Below are 19034 nucleotides of genomic sequence, written 5' to 3' on the forward strand. Positions count from 1 at the left end.
GAGAGAGAGAGAGAGAGAGAGAGAGAGAGAGAGAGAGAGAGAGAGGAAATCAGTAGGATGCTAACTGTCCCTCCCCCACTCTCCCATCCCTGTCCTGTGTGGGACATGGTCCCCTTTTTTTCTCAGCTCCCTTCTTCCCTCCCCACTTATCCCATGTACTCTCTACTACACAATGACCCAGAGAAAAGATGAGTTTTTTTTCCCCTTCAGGTCTCCTTTCTTCTCTTTCTCTCTTTTTAAAAAAATTCTCTTTTAAGTATAAAAAAGGATAGAATATTCTGGGTATTGGCTGACATGTAAATGCACTTGTTTGTAGGTTTAATAGTTTTGGGCACTGACCACAGACAGGAATCCTTAAGTGGCTCCTAGGTTGTCCCAATGGCTATTGATTTCGGAGGGGATGGGGAATTCCAGGAAGCAATGAAGAGGAGGATGTTTGGCCAGGCTTCTCAAATACCAACAGATGGAATTAAGTGGAAGAATTCTGTCTTTGTAAATTTGACCATCTGGAACTTTGTACTTAGTTTTGTTTTATTTTCATCTTTCCCTTCATTCCTTGCTAAAGTTTTTTAACCCTGACCCATGAGATAGTGGGGAAAGCATTGGATCTGGTGTCAAGGGACTTGGGTGTGTATCCTGGGTCTGTCACTGTGCAAACTTGAGACTGCCCCTTTCCCCTCTCTGGGCCTCAGATTGCTCTTCTGGAAAATGAGAGATTTGGACGAGATCAGAGCTTGTTCAACAAGAGTTCCTAAACTATTACAAAAACTACTTTGATAACTGTATTTCAATATAATCAGTTTCCTTTGTAATTCTAATATTTTAATTTACATATTTTAAAATACACTATTCTGAGAATGGGACCATAGGCTTTACCAGACTGACAAAATTTTGACACAAAAAAGATTAAGAATCCCTGGACTATAAGACAATTCCAAAGGACTCACGATGAAAAATGCTATCCACATAGAGAGAAAGAACTGATGGAATCTGAACGCAGATCAAACAGAATATTTTCACTTTTGTGTGTGCATATGTTTTTCTTTTGGTCTGTTTCTTCTTTGACAACATGACTAATATGGAAAAATGCTAAAAATAAAAATCCCTGGATTAGATGATCTTAAGGGCCTTTGCAGTTCTAAATCCTGCCAGGTTTATTTACCCCTATGAGATCTGTCTCAGCTACAGAGATAGGACAAGTCATCCGTACCCCATAGGCCAGTAGTTTTTAAATTTTTTTGATCTCAGGAAACCTTTACACTCTTAAAAATTATAGAAGACCCTGATCTCACTCCATGACAATTGTCTGGTCCTATTGCCTTGGAGGAATTGATGGAAGCAGCTTTTAAAATAAAACAAGCATGCAGATACTGACAGTGGGGAGTCTCTCCTCCCCTCTCCAAGGCTGACCAGGAAGTCAGTGACTACACTCAAGGAGTGGAGAAGGCAAAGAGGTTCCTTTGTTCTTTTTAAGGTAATCTGGTTCAGAGGATTATAGATTCTGAGATAAAAGAGACAAGAGATATGATCTAATCCAGGGATTCTTAACTTTTTTTGGGTCATGGACCCCCTTGGTAATCTGCAGAAGCCCATGGACTCCTTGTCAAAATCATGTTTTTACAAGCAAAAAATAATTAAAAAAAAATTTTAATTCATAAACTCTAGGTTAAGAACCTAATCTAGTCCAACTTCCTCACTTTATAGCTCGAGGAACAGTGTCATGGGATTCCAGAATGTTTTAGATGGAAAAGACAATAGAAATCACATAATCTAGCTCTCTCATTTTAGAGATGAGGAACGAGTAGATAGTAAGAGTCAGGTTTTGAACCAAGATTTTTCTGTGATGTCTGTTGCCTGTATGAGAGGAAGCGAGAGGCTTCAAAAGAGGAGGTTCTGGGGCAGCTAGGTGGCACAGTGGATAGAGCACTGGCCCTGGAGTCAGGAGGACCTGAGTTCAAATCCAGCCTCAGACACATAGCTGTGTGACTCTGGGCAAGTCACTTAACCCCAATTGCCTCACTGAAAAAAAAAAAGAGGGGGTTCTTATAGCCTCCAGACAACCAACACCTGTATCTTGCCCCTTTGGGCAGACAGGGACCTGAATGGAAATGGATTGTGTCTTATGAACATCTGGCCCTTCATCACAAACTTTGCCAACCCGGTAAAGCTGCCCTTCAGATTCAGGAAAAGGGGGAGCAGGGAAAAGAGGCCCTTCCCTATTCCCAGATTCTTGGAGAAGCCAAGGACGAAGGGAGGAAAAAAGATGGACTGGAATGTCTAGCAGTGCTAAATGCACAGACATTCAATAAATATTTGTCTTGCTGGAGTGAAGCAGGTAATAAAAGGAGAGAAACCAGGCTCAGGCAGCAGTGGGTTGGCCTTGTTGTACACAATGCTGTTATCCAACCACTCCACTCAGACATCACAGAAGAGGAGCATTCAGGGGAACACAAAGCTTGAGCTATTTCTGTTGCTTCCTAACGTGAAAGCAAAGACACATTTTAGCAGGAAATTTGCCCTTAAAGTGACAGAAAACTATTTAGCATCAAACAAATACTGCCCTGGAGAATGAGTTTGGATCTGAAGTGAGTACTTTTGGCATGGTACACCTTGAACTCAGCTGGAAATCATCTCCCCTCCCCTATCCCAGCCCCTACATGTTCCTTACATTTTTACATAACTCCTTCTGGGGCCCCACTGTATAAAATGTCTGCATATAGGCCTGATCCCAAGCCTCTATTAACCACACCCTTCTAAGAGAAGCAAGTTCACTTTCAAAATGTTCTCTGCTGTACTAACATGCCTGGGCCAGTTAGCTCAGTGGGTTAGAGCTTAGTGCCAGTGAGAACAGGGTGTGGATTTGATCACCAGAAAGTTAACTTGACACAGGACCTCACAAAAACCCGCGATCCGAAGGAAGGGGATGGCGATGTCTGTGTGAGAGTGTGGATGACTCAGCATGACCCCATCCCTACTTCTGGAAAGAACAATCTAAAACATGTGTTCGTCCAAAGGTGTTATCTATTTAGAGAAAAGATGGCATCATAGCTGTGAGCCTACTAGCCTATATCTAGCAATTAGAGTGCCTGGGGCAAGCTTCACAAAATGTGCCCTTAAATCAGTTTTTTAAGCATAGATGTGGATATGTAGCTAATTACTGGGGGAAAGTAACCCCAGGACCAAAGGTCTTGTGGGCAGAGTCCCAGGGATACTTCAAGGTCATTGATTATCTCACCCTACATTTCTGTCTCCTAGACTCCCTCTCACCCTCCCCCCTTTTTAAAACTAGGTAGCCCCTTCCAGCATAAGACAGGCCTAGTAACTGATGCTAAAAAGGATTGTCAATGAGAACAGAAAAATTTATTCACCAACCAGACAATTATCTCTGTATTAAGCTTAACACTGTACTTACTAGGCATTGTCACAGAGTTTTTGCCCTCAAAGAACTTAAATCCAGTTGAGAAGCCAAGATTAACATTTATAAAATAGATGGCAAACAATGCAGGATAATACAGAGAAGCATTATGGGAAAGGCCCAGATATCAGAAGATCTGGGTTCTAATCCCAGATACATAAGCAACTAAGCTAAGTAACCTTGACCTTAACCTCTCTGAACCTGTTTGCTATTATCTCCTGTAAGAGAGGGTTAATAATACCTGGTTTGACTTATGTAGGTGGCTGTGAGAATCAAATGAAATAATCTATGAGAAAGTGATGGAAACTGTGACATGTTAGATGACTCTAAGGAATTGCTCTCATTTCACATTTTCAATAACAGCAGATAAAAATTGAGCTTACCTCCAGTGCCTTCCACATTGGTCCCACCTGGGTCATTTGAATTTGTAGCCACCACTGCTGGTGGATCATAGCCGACCACCAGATCGATTGTGGCCTGAGAGGAAATAAATAATGGCAAACAGAGTCAGTGCATCTGTAGGGCACTTTGGAGCTTTTGAATGAATGCATCTCCTCTCCTGAAATCTATGGAGAGGCTGTAGGGATCTATATGGCAGGAGCAGTATTTTTCAAGAAAGAGGAGATAGCCAGGGAAGGGAGGACATATCTCATATACGATGGGCAGTCTTCCCAATTGAAAGAGAAGGTCTCAAGTTCATTAACTCTAAAGGACGGAGGAGCCAGAAGAACCAGAGGAATGAGAGTCAAATGTTCACATAGCCAAAGGGGGTTACTGTTGCTAAGGAGTCAATAGGGGATGAATGAATGGCAACATTGTCCTGTAAACGAGAAATAGTGGGAATAGGCAAGCATGAATGAACTTGTCGTGACAGTCAGCTCAGATTGGATTTATTTTTCAGCAGGACTCAGATATAATGGAACATAAGCTGAAAAGTCAATGATGGGGGTGATCCAGAGCCAAGATGACAGAAGGACACAGTTTCATGTGCATTCCTTGGATATTATGTGATCCCATCCAATAAGCAGTGTTTCTAGATAAGATTTCTCTTGTAGCAATGGCTTACCGTAACCTACTCATCCAATGAGACACTATGAAATCAGACCGAACTCAGCTACAAATACCATGAGAAAAGGTTATCATGTGTATCCAAAAGCAATGCAAATTGCTAAAGAATGCTCTGAGTTGTGTCAAATATACAGAGATAAGCATATCCCTGAAAAGATAAATAAATCCCCATGTGGATATGCATACACAGATATAGCCTCACGTAGGTTCTTCTCATTATAAAGAATCATAACTCAGATTTATGGAATTTGTAAACCAGTTAATTGATTATATTGATGATTTATTCTCAAACCAATTCATTTTGCCAAAGGACCTTGCCAATCTTGCCCAACACCACTAGCCTCTTGCCCACCACTGCCCCCATTGGACTATAAACTCCTTGAGGACAGGAACTGTCTTTTGCCTCTTTTTGTATCCGTAGAATTTAGCACAGAGCCTGGCCTATAGTAGACAGCTAATAAACATTTATTGATTGCTTGATTGATTGATCCCAGGGGAGTTACTACAAGACCTGGAACCCAAAGGCCTTGGGAATAGCAGTGTCTTACAGACCACTAGCTCTGCTTCCAATCTAGGCTTGACAGTCATCAATGAAGGAAGCCATTGGTGTGAGGAGTGGGCCTGCCCTCCTCAATGACGCCAATTGTTAACAAACAGTCACTGACAGACAGGTAAGTCCAAGAGCCCCAAAATGGCAGCACACTCCTTCCTCCTAGCCCCATTCCTGTTATCAGCCCAGCCCTCACAGCCCTCCTTGATGATACAGCCAAGCTACTGCTCTTACAGATTCTGCAGCCCCTGCCTCCTTAACAGCCACAGTGATTGAAGACCTAGAAAAGAAAGTTTTTGCCACCAAAGTCCTGGGCACTGTCAAATGGTTCAACATCAGAAACTGATACGATTTAATTAGTGGAAATGACATCAAAGAAGATGCCTTACCATGTGCTTTGCTGCTGTACTCTAAGGACCAGGGGACCTTTCCACTTGACTTATAACTGACACCTTCAGTGCCTCCCCCATTAGAATGTGAGTTCCTTTGGAACAGGGACTAACTTGATTTTCTATCTATCCTCAGTGCTTGGCACAGTGCTTTGCACACATTTAGCATTTTAAAAATGCTTTTTCATTCATTCATCTTGGAGCAATGTTTTTGCTTTATATGTAACAGACATGCTGTTATAACACACCATCGCTGCACGTATTTCTTACTTAAAAGTTTTCATACGAACATTAGATGTGAATGCTCTCTGTTAAGGGGAAAATCACTTACCCCAGTATCTTGGCCCCTTTCATTTACCAAAGTTATGCCTTTATAAGGAAGAGATCGACTATCTCCACCTGTCAATGCCTTCAGTGGTATTGTTGCAGTACCAATCAATCTGGGGAGGAAAGAGGAAGAAAATAGGTCATTCTACAGAATAATAGGTCTTTAATATGAATTTATGAATTCCTAATTGAAGGAGATGCTATAGTTCAATGAGAGGTGAGTGAAAATGAAAATGTACTAATCTTCTCAAGTTCAAATTCATCCCCAGACACTTACTAGCTGTGTGACCCTGGGCAAGTCACTTAGCCCCAATTGCCTCCAAAAAAAAAAAGAAAGAAAAGAAAAAAAGAAAACAAAGATATAATTCTTTTTCTCATCCAAGTTCATGGACCCCACTGATATCTATCTACAGACTCCATACGAGTCTATGGACCCCAAGTTAAGAACCTCTGCTCTAGGAGGATAAGCTATTCACTAATGATTATGATATATAATAATTCATAATTAATAAATCAGAAAAATTCACAGTAAGTTGTTACAAAATGTATGAGAGCAGAGATGGGAGGGAGGGTTGAGGGGCCAAAGCAAGAAAGCCTTTTTGCTCCAACTTTTGTTGAAAAATCCTTTTAAAATACATCTAGTCTGATTTCCTGCCTTAAGAGGCATCAGCCACCGAATACAACTGTGCTTTTCCAAAGATTCAGGATTCTTTCAGTGTTACGGGGTCACTATTCTGAGTACTACAGAAGCTGTAGGATATTGTGCTAAATGGGGACTGACCCTGAAGATGGATTTTTAAAATAAATCCCCGATAGTTGTTTCCTTGTGACTTTTTTTTGTCTTCAAAATAAATTATAGGAAAAGAATTCTTAATTATGGGTTCAACTTATTTGAGGCACTAACATTAGGAGAACGATGTTCAAGTTCAGTCTACCACTGACTGACTGTGTGGTCTTGGGGCAAGACAGTTAACTTTCTGGAGAGGAAGCATTATGTAAGAGGATGGGACACTGGCCTTGAAATCAGGACACTGGCCTTTGAAGTTAAATGTCACCTCAGATACTGAGTAATCCTAGATCAGTTACTTAGCCTCTTTTTTTAAAACAATAGACTTTTATTAATATCTTTTGCATTTACATCACCAGAATTTCTCCAAGTATTCCTTCCCTCCCCCTCCCAGAGAGCCATCCCATATCACAAATAATATTTTTAAGGAAAAAAATAAGATAAAGTAGAAGGAGAAGGAAATCAGTAAAACCTATCATCAATACATCAAAAAATTTCTTCTTTCTACTTATTTCACTCTGCATCAGCCGTGTAACCTCTTTGTGCCTCAATTTCCTCATTTTTTTAGATGAGAAGGTAAATAAAGAAGTTAGACTGAATGAACTCTAAGGTTCATTCTAGTCTAGATTTAGGATTCTGCAATTTAACGTCTCTGAGTCTTATTTTCTCATCTCTAAAACGGAAGCGGTAATACTTTCCTGCCTTGTTGTTTAGTCATGTCCAATTCTTTATGACCCCATTATGGGGTTTTCTTGGCAAAGATGCTGGAGTGGTTTGCCATTTCCTTCTCCAGAGGATAAAGGCAAATAGAGGCTAAGTGACTTGCCCAGGGTCACACATCTAGTAAGTGTCAGGCCAGATTTGAACTCAGGTCCATCACTATTCCAGGCTCAGTGCTCTATCCACTGAGCCATGCAGATGCCTCTTTGTCTACCTTACAGGGCTACTATGTAGAAAGGACATCTTCAACTTTAAAGTGATGGATAAAAGTGAGTCATTATCTATAAAATAAATAAGGAGAATGAACTCAATGATCTCTATGGTCCATTCCAACTGGAGTGTTCTATAAATATTTTGGAGATGGAAGAACCTTAAAATATCATCCAACCCTTTCATTTTAAAGATGAGGAAACTGAGGCCCATAAAGATGCAAAAACATACCCAAATTCATACAGTTAGTGGCAGAGTCAACCCTAGCCCAGTTTTCCTAATTGCTAGACAATCCTTTCAGCTATGCTATCCTGCTTAATTCTATAGTGTATAATTCTAGAGCGTTCTTGATTCTATGATTCTAATTGCATAGTATTTTGTATTTATGAATCTGCATTTGTTCATTTATATTGTTTTATTTTATTTCAACTCCTAATTTAGATGTTTCCTCCTCATTTAGATTGTAAATCCCTCCAGGGCAGATTAGATGATTTCTAAGGTCCCTCCAGGCTCTGAAATTCTGGATCAAGACTTTATACATAGCATTCTTAAGATCTCAGGCTTAGATCTGGAAGGAACCTTAAAGTTCTTCTAGTTCTGCCTCCTTTCTTTATTGAAAAGGAAACTGAGACTTAGAGAGGTTTAGTGACTTCCCCAAGGTCACACTGATAGTAAACACCTGAGGTGGGATTTGAACCCTCATCTTCCTGACTTATAAGTCTACTTTCCTATCCACTCCCCCACACTGCTTTTCTATACAGTATTTACTAATTTAGGAAATTTCTTCTCAGTCTTCAAGGCCAGAGATTTCCTGCTGTCTTTCTCCTGAATTCTTTGAACTTTTAATTTATAAGAAATCTACTACTTACTATGTGTCTATGTTTGGTAATAAATACTGTTTAGCAGTTTTAAAAGCATGTATATGCATGCAGAATGCCAGACCAATCCTATCCTGAGTGGTTCCTGCTCTCATCACTAATGCACAGATTTTCACATTCTCCATTCTGACTCAGCCTACATCTGCTCCCTTCCTAACAAGAGGAGAGTTGACTGGCAATAGAATAAAATAAACATGATGTCAATTATTGGCTCTGAGCAGTTAAAATGCCCCTTACTGGGAGGCACTGCACCCCATTTCCTAACCTTCAAGCAATTTTCCTTCATAAATTATTAATCCTTTGCAGAGACTACTGTAAAAACAAAACAAAACAAAAAAAACCTGGATTTTTAATTCTCAAAGGAAGAGGCTACTTTCTTTTAGAAACTTTCCCACTAAAAATAGTTTTAGAAACAGTTTCAGTTGAAGAAAGAATGTAGGTATATAACTATATTTTTTAATAAGATTACAGCCATTGTAGGCTGAAATAAAACATTCCCTTTGGAGAAGTCTGCACTCCATGGCTAAGACTAAGGGCCTCCCTGGCCTATTATCTAAAACGTTGCCTAGTTACAAAATACTCAGACAGCCTGGAAAATGACGACTTGGCCTCCTACACATGGGACAAGAACATTTCAGCCTGACCACAAACTGACTTCCTTTAGAGAAAGCCACACTCAAATAGGCAACTTTTTCCTTTGTCTTCCTGATGTTTTAAAACATGGCAACATGATGGAAGTTGGATTTTGCTGTTGTTGTTTTTATTGTTATTGTTGTATTTTCACAGAAAAATAAAAGAGTCTAGTTAAGCTAGGGCCCAGCTTAAAAAAAGATGAACAGCCTTCTCCTCGGGAAACTTCATGTGGGAAAGGAGATTACAGCCTTCAGGCTCTCTAGCTATGCTCAGGGAGGTTATAAATTACAGATGTTTTCAGAAAAAAAATAAGGAGGAGAGGAGAGGAGAGTTAACTATTGCCTTCCTAAATATGTCACTACTTATTTACCACATAGGATCATAGATTTAGAGTTGAGAGAGACCTTAGAATTCACTTAATCTAACTTTGTTGTTTTACAGATGATTAAACTGAGGTCCAGAGAATTGAGACATTTGCTTGAGATCTCATGGGTAGTAAGAGATGGAATCTGAACTCAGGCCCTCTCTCAGCCTCCAAAATTCCATGTGCTTTCCACTAGGGCACAATGCCTTTCTGAGAGGCCAGGTTGATTACCATGCATGAACATCATCAGCTGCCTGGGAATTGGATGTCATAACGGCTGTTTAAAATATCAATAACTTGGTATTGCATACACATAGACAGATAGACAGGTGGATGGCTGGACAGATGGACAGATAGATAGATGATAGAAAGAAAGAAAACAGAGAATATTTATTAAATATTTACTATATGCCAAGCACTATTGTGAGTGCTAGGAATACAAACATAAGTAAGCAAGAGGGTCCCTAACTCTCAAAGAGCTCGCATTCTAATTAGAGCAAACAATCCAAAAAGGTCAGCTAGAAAGCATGGAATGTACACACAGTTGCATGGTTTGTGTGTGTACACATACATACATATATACATATATGTACATATACACACATAATTATACTCATTCACAGTATGTGCATATACATAGTGTATTTCTAGCTGTAAATGATCTTAAGCATATTGGCTAAGAGTTTCATTACCAGTGGTTTTCTTTTGATGGGGTACAGGGCAAAGTATGACTAGAAAAGAAGTAGAAAAAACATGCTCACTATTAATTTTAGCATAAACTTTACAGAAGCATGCCTCAGTAGTGAGTAACTTGCTGGCAGAGTTCCTGACTGGGGAGACTGACTCGTATAAACTTATTCTTCTGTATAACAGTGAGATCAGCTCACATGGATTGCTGGACATTCCTTCCACAAAGTAACTAGGCTGAAGGGAAGAAATCATATGGCATACTACTCTGAGCCTCTGGAGACAAAAGTTCAAATTTGATTTTCCGTTGGTGATGGCAGTGGTTCTCAACAGAATCATCATTAAGGTGGAATAACTGAGTCCTTGCCCCAGGGTACAGAAATTGAGAGGATGCCAAAAGGACAGTCCTGGAGTTTGCTTCCTACCACCAGAGGCTGTGCCCCAGATGACTTTCTCTCCACCTTCATGAAAGGCAGACTTGTCCTCAGGTAGACTTCCTTCCCCCAACAGATGCATGTCTTGGCCACCCAGTCCTACATCAGTATAGAAATCTCATGATTAGGCATACTGAATTTGAAGTTCCAGAGGAGGAGGGAGAAGATGACATCAAGAGAATGTGTAGATTAAAAAAAAAGGGCAGCTAGGTGGCACAGTGGATAGAGCACCGGCCCTGGATTCAGGAGGACCTGAGTTCAAATCTGGCCTCAGACACATAACACTTACTAGCTGTGTGACCCTGGGCAAGTCACTTAACTCTGTTGCCTAGATCCAAAAAAAAAAAAAAAGAGAGGGAGAATATGAAAAGGGATTGGCCTTGCAAAAGGAAAGGTATCCCTTCCTCTGAAACAATACAGAAGCCGGAAAGTATAGATAGGGACAGTCAATAGGCATTTATGAAGTACTTACAATATGTCAGGCACTGTGATAAGCATTGGAGACACAAAGAGAAGCAAAGGGCCCTAAAAGAGCTCACATTCTAATGAGGAGACAAGATTCAAATGACTATGAACATACATGATATAACAATAATAATAACTAACATTTCTATAGCACTTGCAGATTTGCAAAGCACTTCACAAATATTATGTCTTTATCCTTATAATAACTCCAGGAGGAATGTGCTATTATCATCCCCATTTTATAGAAGAGGAAACTGAAGCAGATTAAGTGACTCAGATAGCTAGCAAATGTCTGAGACTGGACTTGAATTCGGGTTTTCTTGACTCCAAGTGTAGCATAGCACTCCATCCACTCTGCCACCTAGCTGTCTCATACATATATTGCTATCTATCTATCTATCTATCTATCTATCTATCTATCTCTCACCTGGCTACACTACTTTGGGACTCCTTTGACCGATTTCTGCACTATGCCCCAGAAGAAGTTCATCATTGGGATAGTCTCATCATTCTGCAAGATATCCTCAGTCTAGGTCCTCCATCTCACCCCTGCCCTCAACTTCTCTGATTGGAGGGTGGACTATGAACTCCAAATCTCTATTTAAGGAGTGACTTTAGCTCAGACACCTCCTCATTTCTCACCTGGCTGTACTACCTTGGGACTTCTCTGACCAGTTTCTCCACCTTGCCCACATATCAGTTACCTTCCCCTCCTTCCCCCACTTTTTCAGTTTCTTTTTGTGTATTGTCTTCTACCACTCGATTATAAGCTCCTTGAGGGCAGAAGCTGTCTTTCTTTTTTTCACGTTTTTATCCACTGTGTTTAGCATAGTGCCTGCACGTAGTAAGAGCTTAATTAATGTTTATTGACTGGCTATCATCTATCAATCTACCAAACAAGATGAAAGGTTACAAAGAAATTCCAAGATGTGACAAGAGAATAAATGAGAGACTTCATAGTCGATGGCCTAAATATTTTTAGTAAAGTAGAATAGGAAGAAACCATTGAGGAAGTAAACCACTGAGGGCTTCTGGAGTACAGAGAAGGTTTCTAACAGCTGCTTAGGGGACTAGGCTAAGGAAGTAACAATGAAGGAAAAAAATGGACTTTTAAGGGCCCAAATCAAGGTAGACTGCACGAATTAGTAATAGGTTCTGCCAGCAGCTCCCATTTTGGAAGGGGAATTATTTCACTATGAATCTGATAAATCCCAGAGGCAGCTACATAACACCCCAATCTACCCTGCCCTTCTCCAATGGGACAACATAAGATTGAAGCTAGAAAGTGTTAAAAGAGTCAACCTATTAGTCTTTCATACTAAGTTTCATGCTTCTTTTGAAATTCTAAGGGGAGCTAAGAAAATAACTACATCAGAGAAGTGGAAACTTCTGTTCATTTTAAGGTCCCTCCCTTTGACAGGAAATTCTTCATGGTTTTTTTAAAAAGGGTATGTTCCATGAAAGATCTCATGAGTCAGAATGAATAATTCTTTTATCTTCTTTGGATAAAAGAAGCAGAAGAAATAATGGACCCTAATAATTCTAGAAGAAGCAATTGACGTTACTGCTGGGCTTTAGAGTTTTGTAAAGCACCTTGTGGATGCGACCTCATTTAATCATTATCCCATTTTACAGATGAAGGAATTGAGTCTCAGAGGAGCTAAGTGACTTATTCATGGTCACACAGCTTGTCAGAGCCAGGAAACATAAATCCAGGCCTCCTGACTCCAACTTCATCATTCTTTCCATTACACCAAGCTATCTTATGTAGTAAAAGGGAAGGAGCTCCGAAGGCAAGACGGACCTAGGTATGAATCTGAACTCTGACACTTATTAGTTGTGTAACCATAGATAAGTCACTTAACCCTTCTGGGCTTCAGCTTTCCCATCTGTAGAATGGGAATAACGACATTCTTGTTATCTTCCACACAGGGTTATTATGAAGAAAGCATTTAGGGTCATAGGATGTTTAGAATTGGAAGGGCCCTTGGATAGAGAGATAGAAGTATCTGAGGCCAGGTTTGAACTTGGGTCTTTCCTGATTCCAGGCCCAGTGCTCTCTCTACTGTGCCACCCCTAGCTACCTGACTCAGTACTCCTAATGTTCTGGGAGCTTTCCTTTAGCTCTCTTAATACCGTGACACCGATAGAGCATGTAAGCTGTCTATTGGGTATCCTTTACTCTTACCACTTGACCAGCCCATCTCCTTTTCCAGCCATACATGTCTTTGATGATATCTTTTCCATGTTTTATGCCAACAACTCATCATTCATATCACATTGTTGTTCAGTTGTTTCAGTCACGTCCGGCTTTTCACGATCCAGTGAGCAGTTTTCTTGGCAAAGATATTAGAGTGGTTTGTCATTTCTTTCTCCAGCTCATTTTACAGATGAGGAAACTGAGGCAAACAGGGTTAAGTGACTTGTCCAGGGTCACAGAGCTAGTAAGTTTCTGGAGCCATATTTGAACTCAAGTCTTCTTGACTCCAGGCCTGGTGCTCTATTCACTGTACTACCTAGCTGTAGTCTATTTATGCCTCTCTTGTATCTCTATTGTTCTTTGGACAACTTGCAATTCTGATTCCTTAGAAATTGTAATATTCCATTATTTATGGAAATATAGTGTTATTCAAAAGAATGCTGGAGTTAGAAAGATGAGATTGCAAGTCAAGGAAAAGATTGGGGCAATTAAAAGCTCCACAGTTTCTCAAAGGCAATCTAGCCTGCTCGTCATCTCCTACTGACTTCTGGGCCAGCTCATGTGCAGTGTCTTTGCCATGTATATACACTGACAAACCAAGTAGATCACAGTCTGGATAACAGGCATTCTGGATCCACTTGGTTTTTCCTATGTGGCGGAACTCTTCTGAATGATTTTGGATCTTGTTTATAATTTTTACAGTATTCCAGGGCTTAATGCAATCAGCACAATGCAATCACCTGCAAACGAAAGGCCCAATAAAAGGTGAACTGAATTTAGAGTAAGAGGTTCTAGGTTCAAAGCCTAGGTTCTACCACCTATTACCCGTGTGATCCTGGGTAAGTAACTTCCCCACTCTGGGGCTTGGTTTCCTCCTCCATAAAATGAAGGGTTAGATTAAATGGCTTCCAAGATTCCTAAGAGATCTAAATTTATGATCCTCTGAATATCAAGAGGACCTCATCCTTAAACATCTTCCAATTGGACCCTTCACTTGACTTCTTCCATAAGCAATGAAAAGTATTCCACTTTCATTTTCAGAGGAAACTGAATTAAACATAGATTTAGAAGTTTTGAGGCTCTAATGAGATTCCACACCTGGAATATTAGATTAATTTCTGGCTGCTACATTTTAGGGAGGACATTGATATGTGGAATAAATTCAAAGGAAGGCAGCCAGGATGATGAAGGGGCTTGAGATCCTTGATGGGGATGAGTTAAAGGAACAGTAGATGCTTAGCTTGGAGAAGAGAAGACTTGTAGAGGTAGGGAGTCAGGGTGGGAAATATTTGATAGCTGTCTTCAAGTACACTGCAAGAATTAAGTTTGTTCTGTTTGACCTCAGAAGATAGAAGCAGAAGCAATGAGTAGAAGTAAAATGAATAAAAGTTGCAGAGGCAACTTTTTGTTGTTGTACAATCATTCAGTCATGTCTGACTCTTTGTGACCCCACATAGTCCCTTCTGTTCTCCACTATCTCCCAAGGTCTTCCAAGTTCATGTTCGTTGTTTCCATGACATTATCTATCCATCTCATCCTCTGCAAACTTCTGAACATTTAGTAATATCAAAAAATGAAATGGGTGCCTCACAAAGTAGTGGACTTTACCATCCACTCATTGAGCATGTTGGAGTAGAAATTATTGTTTAGGTATGAATTGGACTGGATAGCTTCTGAAATCTCACAGACTTTTAAGATTTAGAGCTAGAAAGGGTCTTAGAGGCTCTTGAGTCCAACTCCCATATTTTGTTGATGAGGAAATTGAGGTTGAATGAGGTTAGGTCACTTGCCCACAGTCACATAGCTAGTAAGTGTCCAGGGAAGGATTAAAATTCTGGTCTACCAGACTCCAAGTTCAGCAGTCTATCTGTTGGACCACCTAGATGCTTTAAGCTGTCAACTATGAGATACTGTGATAACAGACACGAAAATTCTTCTAAAAATATACGGCATCATACAAGTGAATATTATGGTAACATCCAAAAGGAATTTAAGTCCACAAATAGTACATTGGGGCATGTCAGTTCACTACAAAGATGTCCTTGATGTGTCATAACATTCTAGAGCTTCTCACTCACTTTTGCCAATTTTTAGCCAAACTCGTGGAAGGTGGTGAAGGTGATATCCATAGTGAAGTGAAGGAGAATGACTGATCTGTGTAAATTTGTAACTATATAGCTACAATAAATTTGGATGAGAGGATGCAGATATGCAAGTGACAAGATTGGTAGATGGCTGGATATGAAAATGGACATTCACATTTTGACTTGTATATCACGCATTTTCAAAAAAGTGAGAGAAAATTGGGAAACTATTATCTTGTTCATCTTCCCTCCTTCATGTAGGCTTGAATTTGAGCATCTTGGGTCTATTTGGATGTGCCCAATTCTTGTGAAAAAATTTCTGTTAACTCTATTTACCTACCTCATATGGTTGTTATAAAGAAAGCAACCTGTGAACATTAAAACTTATATAAATGAAGGGGTAGCTAGGTGGTGCAGTGGATAGAGCATTGGCCCTAGAGTCAGGAGGACCTGAGTTCAAATCCAGCCTCGGACACTTACTGGGTAGCTATGTGACCCTTTGCAAGTCACTTAACCCCCATTGCCTCCAAGATTGAAAAAATAGATAAATAAAACATATAAATGTGAACTTGTTTTTTTTCTGATTATTGGTTATCTACCTCAATATGGAATAACTCCTACTCTAAGGAAATAATACCTTACCACCAAACTAAATCTCTCACACTGTAAATGTAACTGTGATACCTGCTTCTTTCCTTTCTAGGGACAGAAATGTGTTAGTAACTGTCCTGCATATTTGGACTTCCCAGTTAGACTTCCTCACACATATGCTTTTTCTTTGATTTACACTTCTGCTTCTCAGAGTTCCTATTATCATTTTTCACAATCACCATATAAGTGATTTTTACAACTCACATTCAAAGGTGATCAATTGTAAAATCATTGACCTCTATTGTCTTCCTGCAGAAATCCAGAAATTCGGAAGTACCAGCTGGCAGAAAGTCCTATTCACGTGCCATCTGCACATCATCTGGGGCCTAGCAAAAAAGGAGCTTAACCAGGGGCTTTATTTTTAGATGTGGCAGAAACAGAGACAAGAGAGTGAGATAAAACAAGGAAACATGGAGGGCCAAGAAAGAGCCAGCGATAAATAGGGAAGAAAAAGACAGAGGCCACAAAGCTCCATGCGAGAGAGATGAGAAAAAAGGAGAAACACAGAGAAAGAAGCAATAGGTGCAACATACAAGAGCAGAGAGCAAAAGACAGAAAGCAGACTAGTATAAGGATGGACCGTCCATAGGCAGATTTTTGAAGTCTTTGAAAAGTGTCTCCAATACCCTTTTGTATACTCAGGATTTTACACACTCCCCACCCCAAATCACGAAGAACCCCAAGGTGCTCTGCACTATCATGGTTCTTCTCCAATTGCCCAAAAACACCCACTGTGGCATCCTGCCTGGGCCCACTGTTCCTGGACCCAGGACCTGTCATTCCATCTTATCCTCTCTCAAGTGACATAAAAAACATGGATTCTCTTCCACATCTCAAAGACCCCATCTCCTGTTAACTGTCATACTGAAAAGCCAGCTTATAAGCTGTTTTACAATAATCTTTTAAAAATTTTATTTATTTTATTTTTAATTTATGGAATAAAACAAGCATTTCCATAACATAGTATAATAAAAGAAAGATGATTGCACATGAAACTGCAAATCTCTTATGTACAACTTGCTGTTCCTTTTAAATATAAATAAAGTTATCATATAAATTTCTTTTTATTCCTTTTTTCTTCCCTCCTCCCCACCCTACATAATCATAATTACAATAATCTTTTAATGGTTACAAAGGGCTTAATTTATCATGTCTCCCAGGAATTGGAATTTTAACAGAGTACTCCTGATAAAAGTAATGTATTCACCCAAAGGAAGGTGCTCATTCAGGGAATCTCAAGAATTTGGAGTTGGAAAGGATCTCAGCAGCCAATTAATCCAACTTCTACCAGAAAGGGAACTCTCCTCTTATATACCCAACTAATCATCGAAGCTCTGCTTAAAGAACTCTAATGAGGGGAGATCTACCACCTCTGGAGGTGGTGGCCCATTACTGTTTGGTACAATTCTAATCACTGGGAAATTCACCCTGACATCAAGCCTTAATTTACTTCGTGTTGGATGAGGAACATTCGGACCAGTACATTACAGGTACACTATTGTGACTTCCACTTTATACACTAGGTGGTAATGTTATTGTTGTTGTTATTGTTCAGTCTTTTTCAGTTGTGTCCGACCCTTTGTGACCCCATATGGGATTTGTGGCAGAGATACTAAAGTGGTTTGCCACATCCTTCTCTAGCTCATTGGTTACATGACTTGCCCAGGGTCACACACCTAGTAAGTGTCTGAGACCAGATTTGAACTCAGGAGGATGAGTCTTCCCAACTCCAGACTTAGTGCTCTGTGCACTATGGTGCCACTGAGTGTGACTTCTATTCTGTACTCATGCTCTACCATGTCTTCTCTTCTCCAGGCTAAATGACCCCAGTTTCTTTAACTAGTTTTCCTATGCATGGACTCAAACTCCTTCACCAATCTTGTTCTCCTTTTGATGTTTTTTTTAGCTCCAAATAGCCTTCTAAAATCATGGTGCCCAAAACAAATATAGTCCAAACAAGGTAGGCTACAATGGCTCTATGATTGCCTTATTCCTAGACACCTTGCCGCTCTTAATGTAGCCCAATATCACATTAGATTTTTTTTGGCCATCCTATCTTTCTGCTGATATTGAGCTTGCAGGCCACTGAAACTTCCAGATATTTTTTTCAGATAAACTTCTATCTAACAAGCCTCCCCTGTTGTACTTGTGGCATTGATTTTTTGAATCCAAATATAAGACTTTACATTTATCCCTATTGACTTCCATTTCATTATATTCAGCCCAATTCTCTAGCCTTTTGAGATCTTTTAGAATCCTGACTTTGTCAACCAATGTGTTAGCCATCTTTCCCAGCCTGGTGTTATCTAAGAATCAAATGATCACACGTGCATTTATTATTTTTTTTAAGCATTTTATTTTTTATGCATTTATTCAAGTAATTGATAAAAATAGTAAAGAACACAGGGCTAAGCATGGATTCCTGGAACACTCTACAATAGACCTCCTGCCAAGGTGAAATGGAACCATTAATGTTGAACTATTTGAGTCTGACCATGCAACTAGTCACAAAATAATGGTACACCAATACTTCAAGGATCTGTGATTTCAATGGTGCGGGTTTTCCCCTTACTCATCAGCTATACAATCTTCTTTTCTATGCTTTAGGAAATGACCTTCATCAGGTCCTGTGATGGAAAAAATTCATTTTTTAGTGGAAAACCTTCTGATAATGAGGCTCTTCCCATCAAGGTAGGCCTCTGCTCAGGCTCATTTTTAAGTCTTTCTAAACTTTATAGGACCTGCCAGAACTTGCATTCAACTAGTGCAACCTGAAAAAGTCATCTCTACATTGATTCAGCCATTCTGGAAAGCAATTTGGAGCTATGCCCAAAGGGCTATAAAACTGTGCATACCTTTGATCCAGCAATATCGCTACTAGGTCTGTATCCCAAAGATATCATAAAAAATTGAAAAGGGTCCACATGTACAAAAATACTTACAGCAACTCTTTTGTGGTGGCAAAAAATTAGAAATTGAAGGGATGCCCGTCAATTGGGGAATGGCTGAACAAGTTATAGAATATGAATGGAATGGAATACTATTGTGCTCTAAGAAATGATGAGCAGGCAGACTTAAGAAAAACCTGGAAAGACTTGAATGAACTGATGCTGAGTGAAGTGAGCAGAACCAGGAGAACATTGTACACAGTAACATCAACATTGTACGATGA

General features: G+C 39.8%; 1 protein-coding gene across 2 annotated transcripts in view; it reads right to left on the reverse strand.

The window, feature by feature from the left end:
- The window catches only part of MYOF (myoferlin), a 159016-nt gene that overhangs the window by 97299 nt on the left and 42683 nt on the right, over positions 1–19034 (reverse strand). For both annotated transcript variants that reach the window (XM_027839784.1, XM_027839783.1), the window contains exons 4-5: positions 5754–5862; positions 3799–3892 (exon numbers count right to left, since the gene is read on the reverse strand). In XM_027839784.1, the coding sequence (XP_027695585.1) occupies positions 3799–3892; positions 5754–5862 (203 nt within the window). The remainder of the gene's footprint in view (positions 1–3798; positions 3893–5753; positions 5863–19034) is intronic.

The sequence above is a fragment of the Vombatus ursinus genome, unplaced genomic scaffold, assembly GCF_900497805.2.
Source record: "Vombatus ursinus unplaced genomic scaffold, bare-nosed wombat genome assembly UNPS02014833.1, whole genome shotgun sequence".
Classification (NCBI taxonomy): Eukaryota; Metazoa; Chordata; class Mammalia; order Diprotodontia; family Vombatidae; genus Vombatus; species Vombatus ursinus.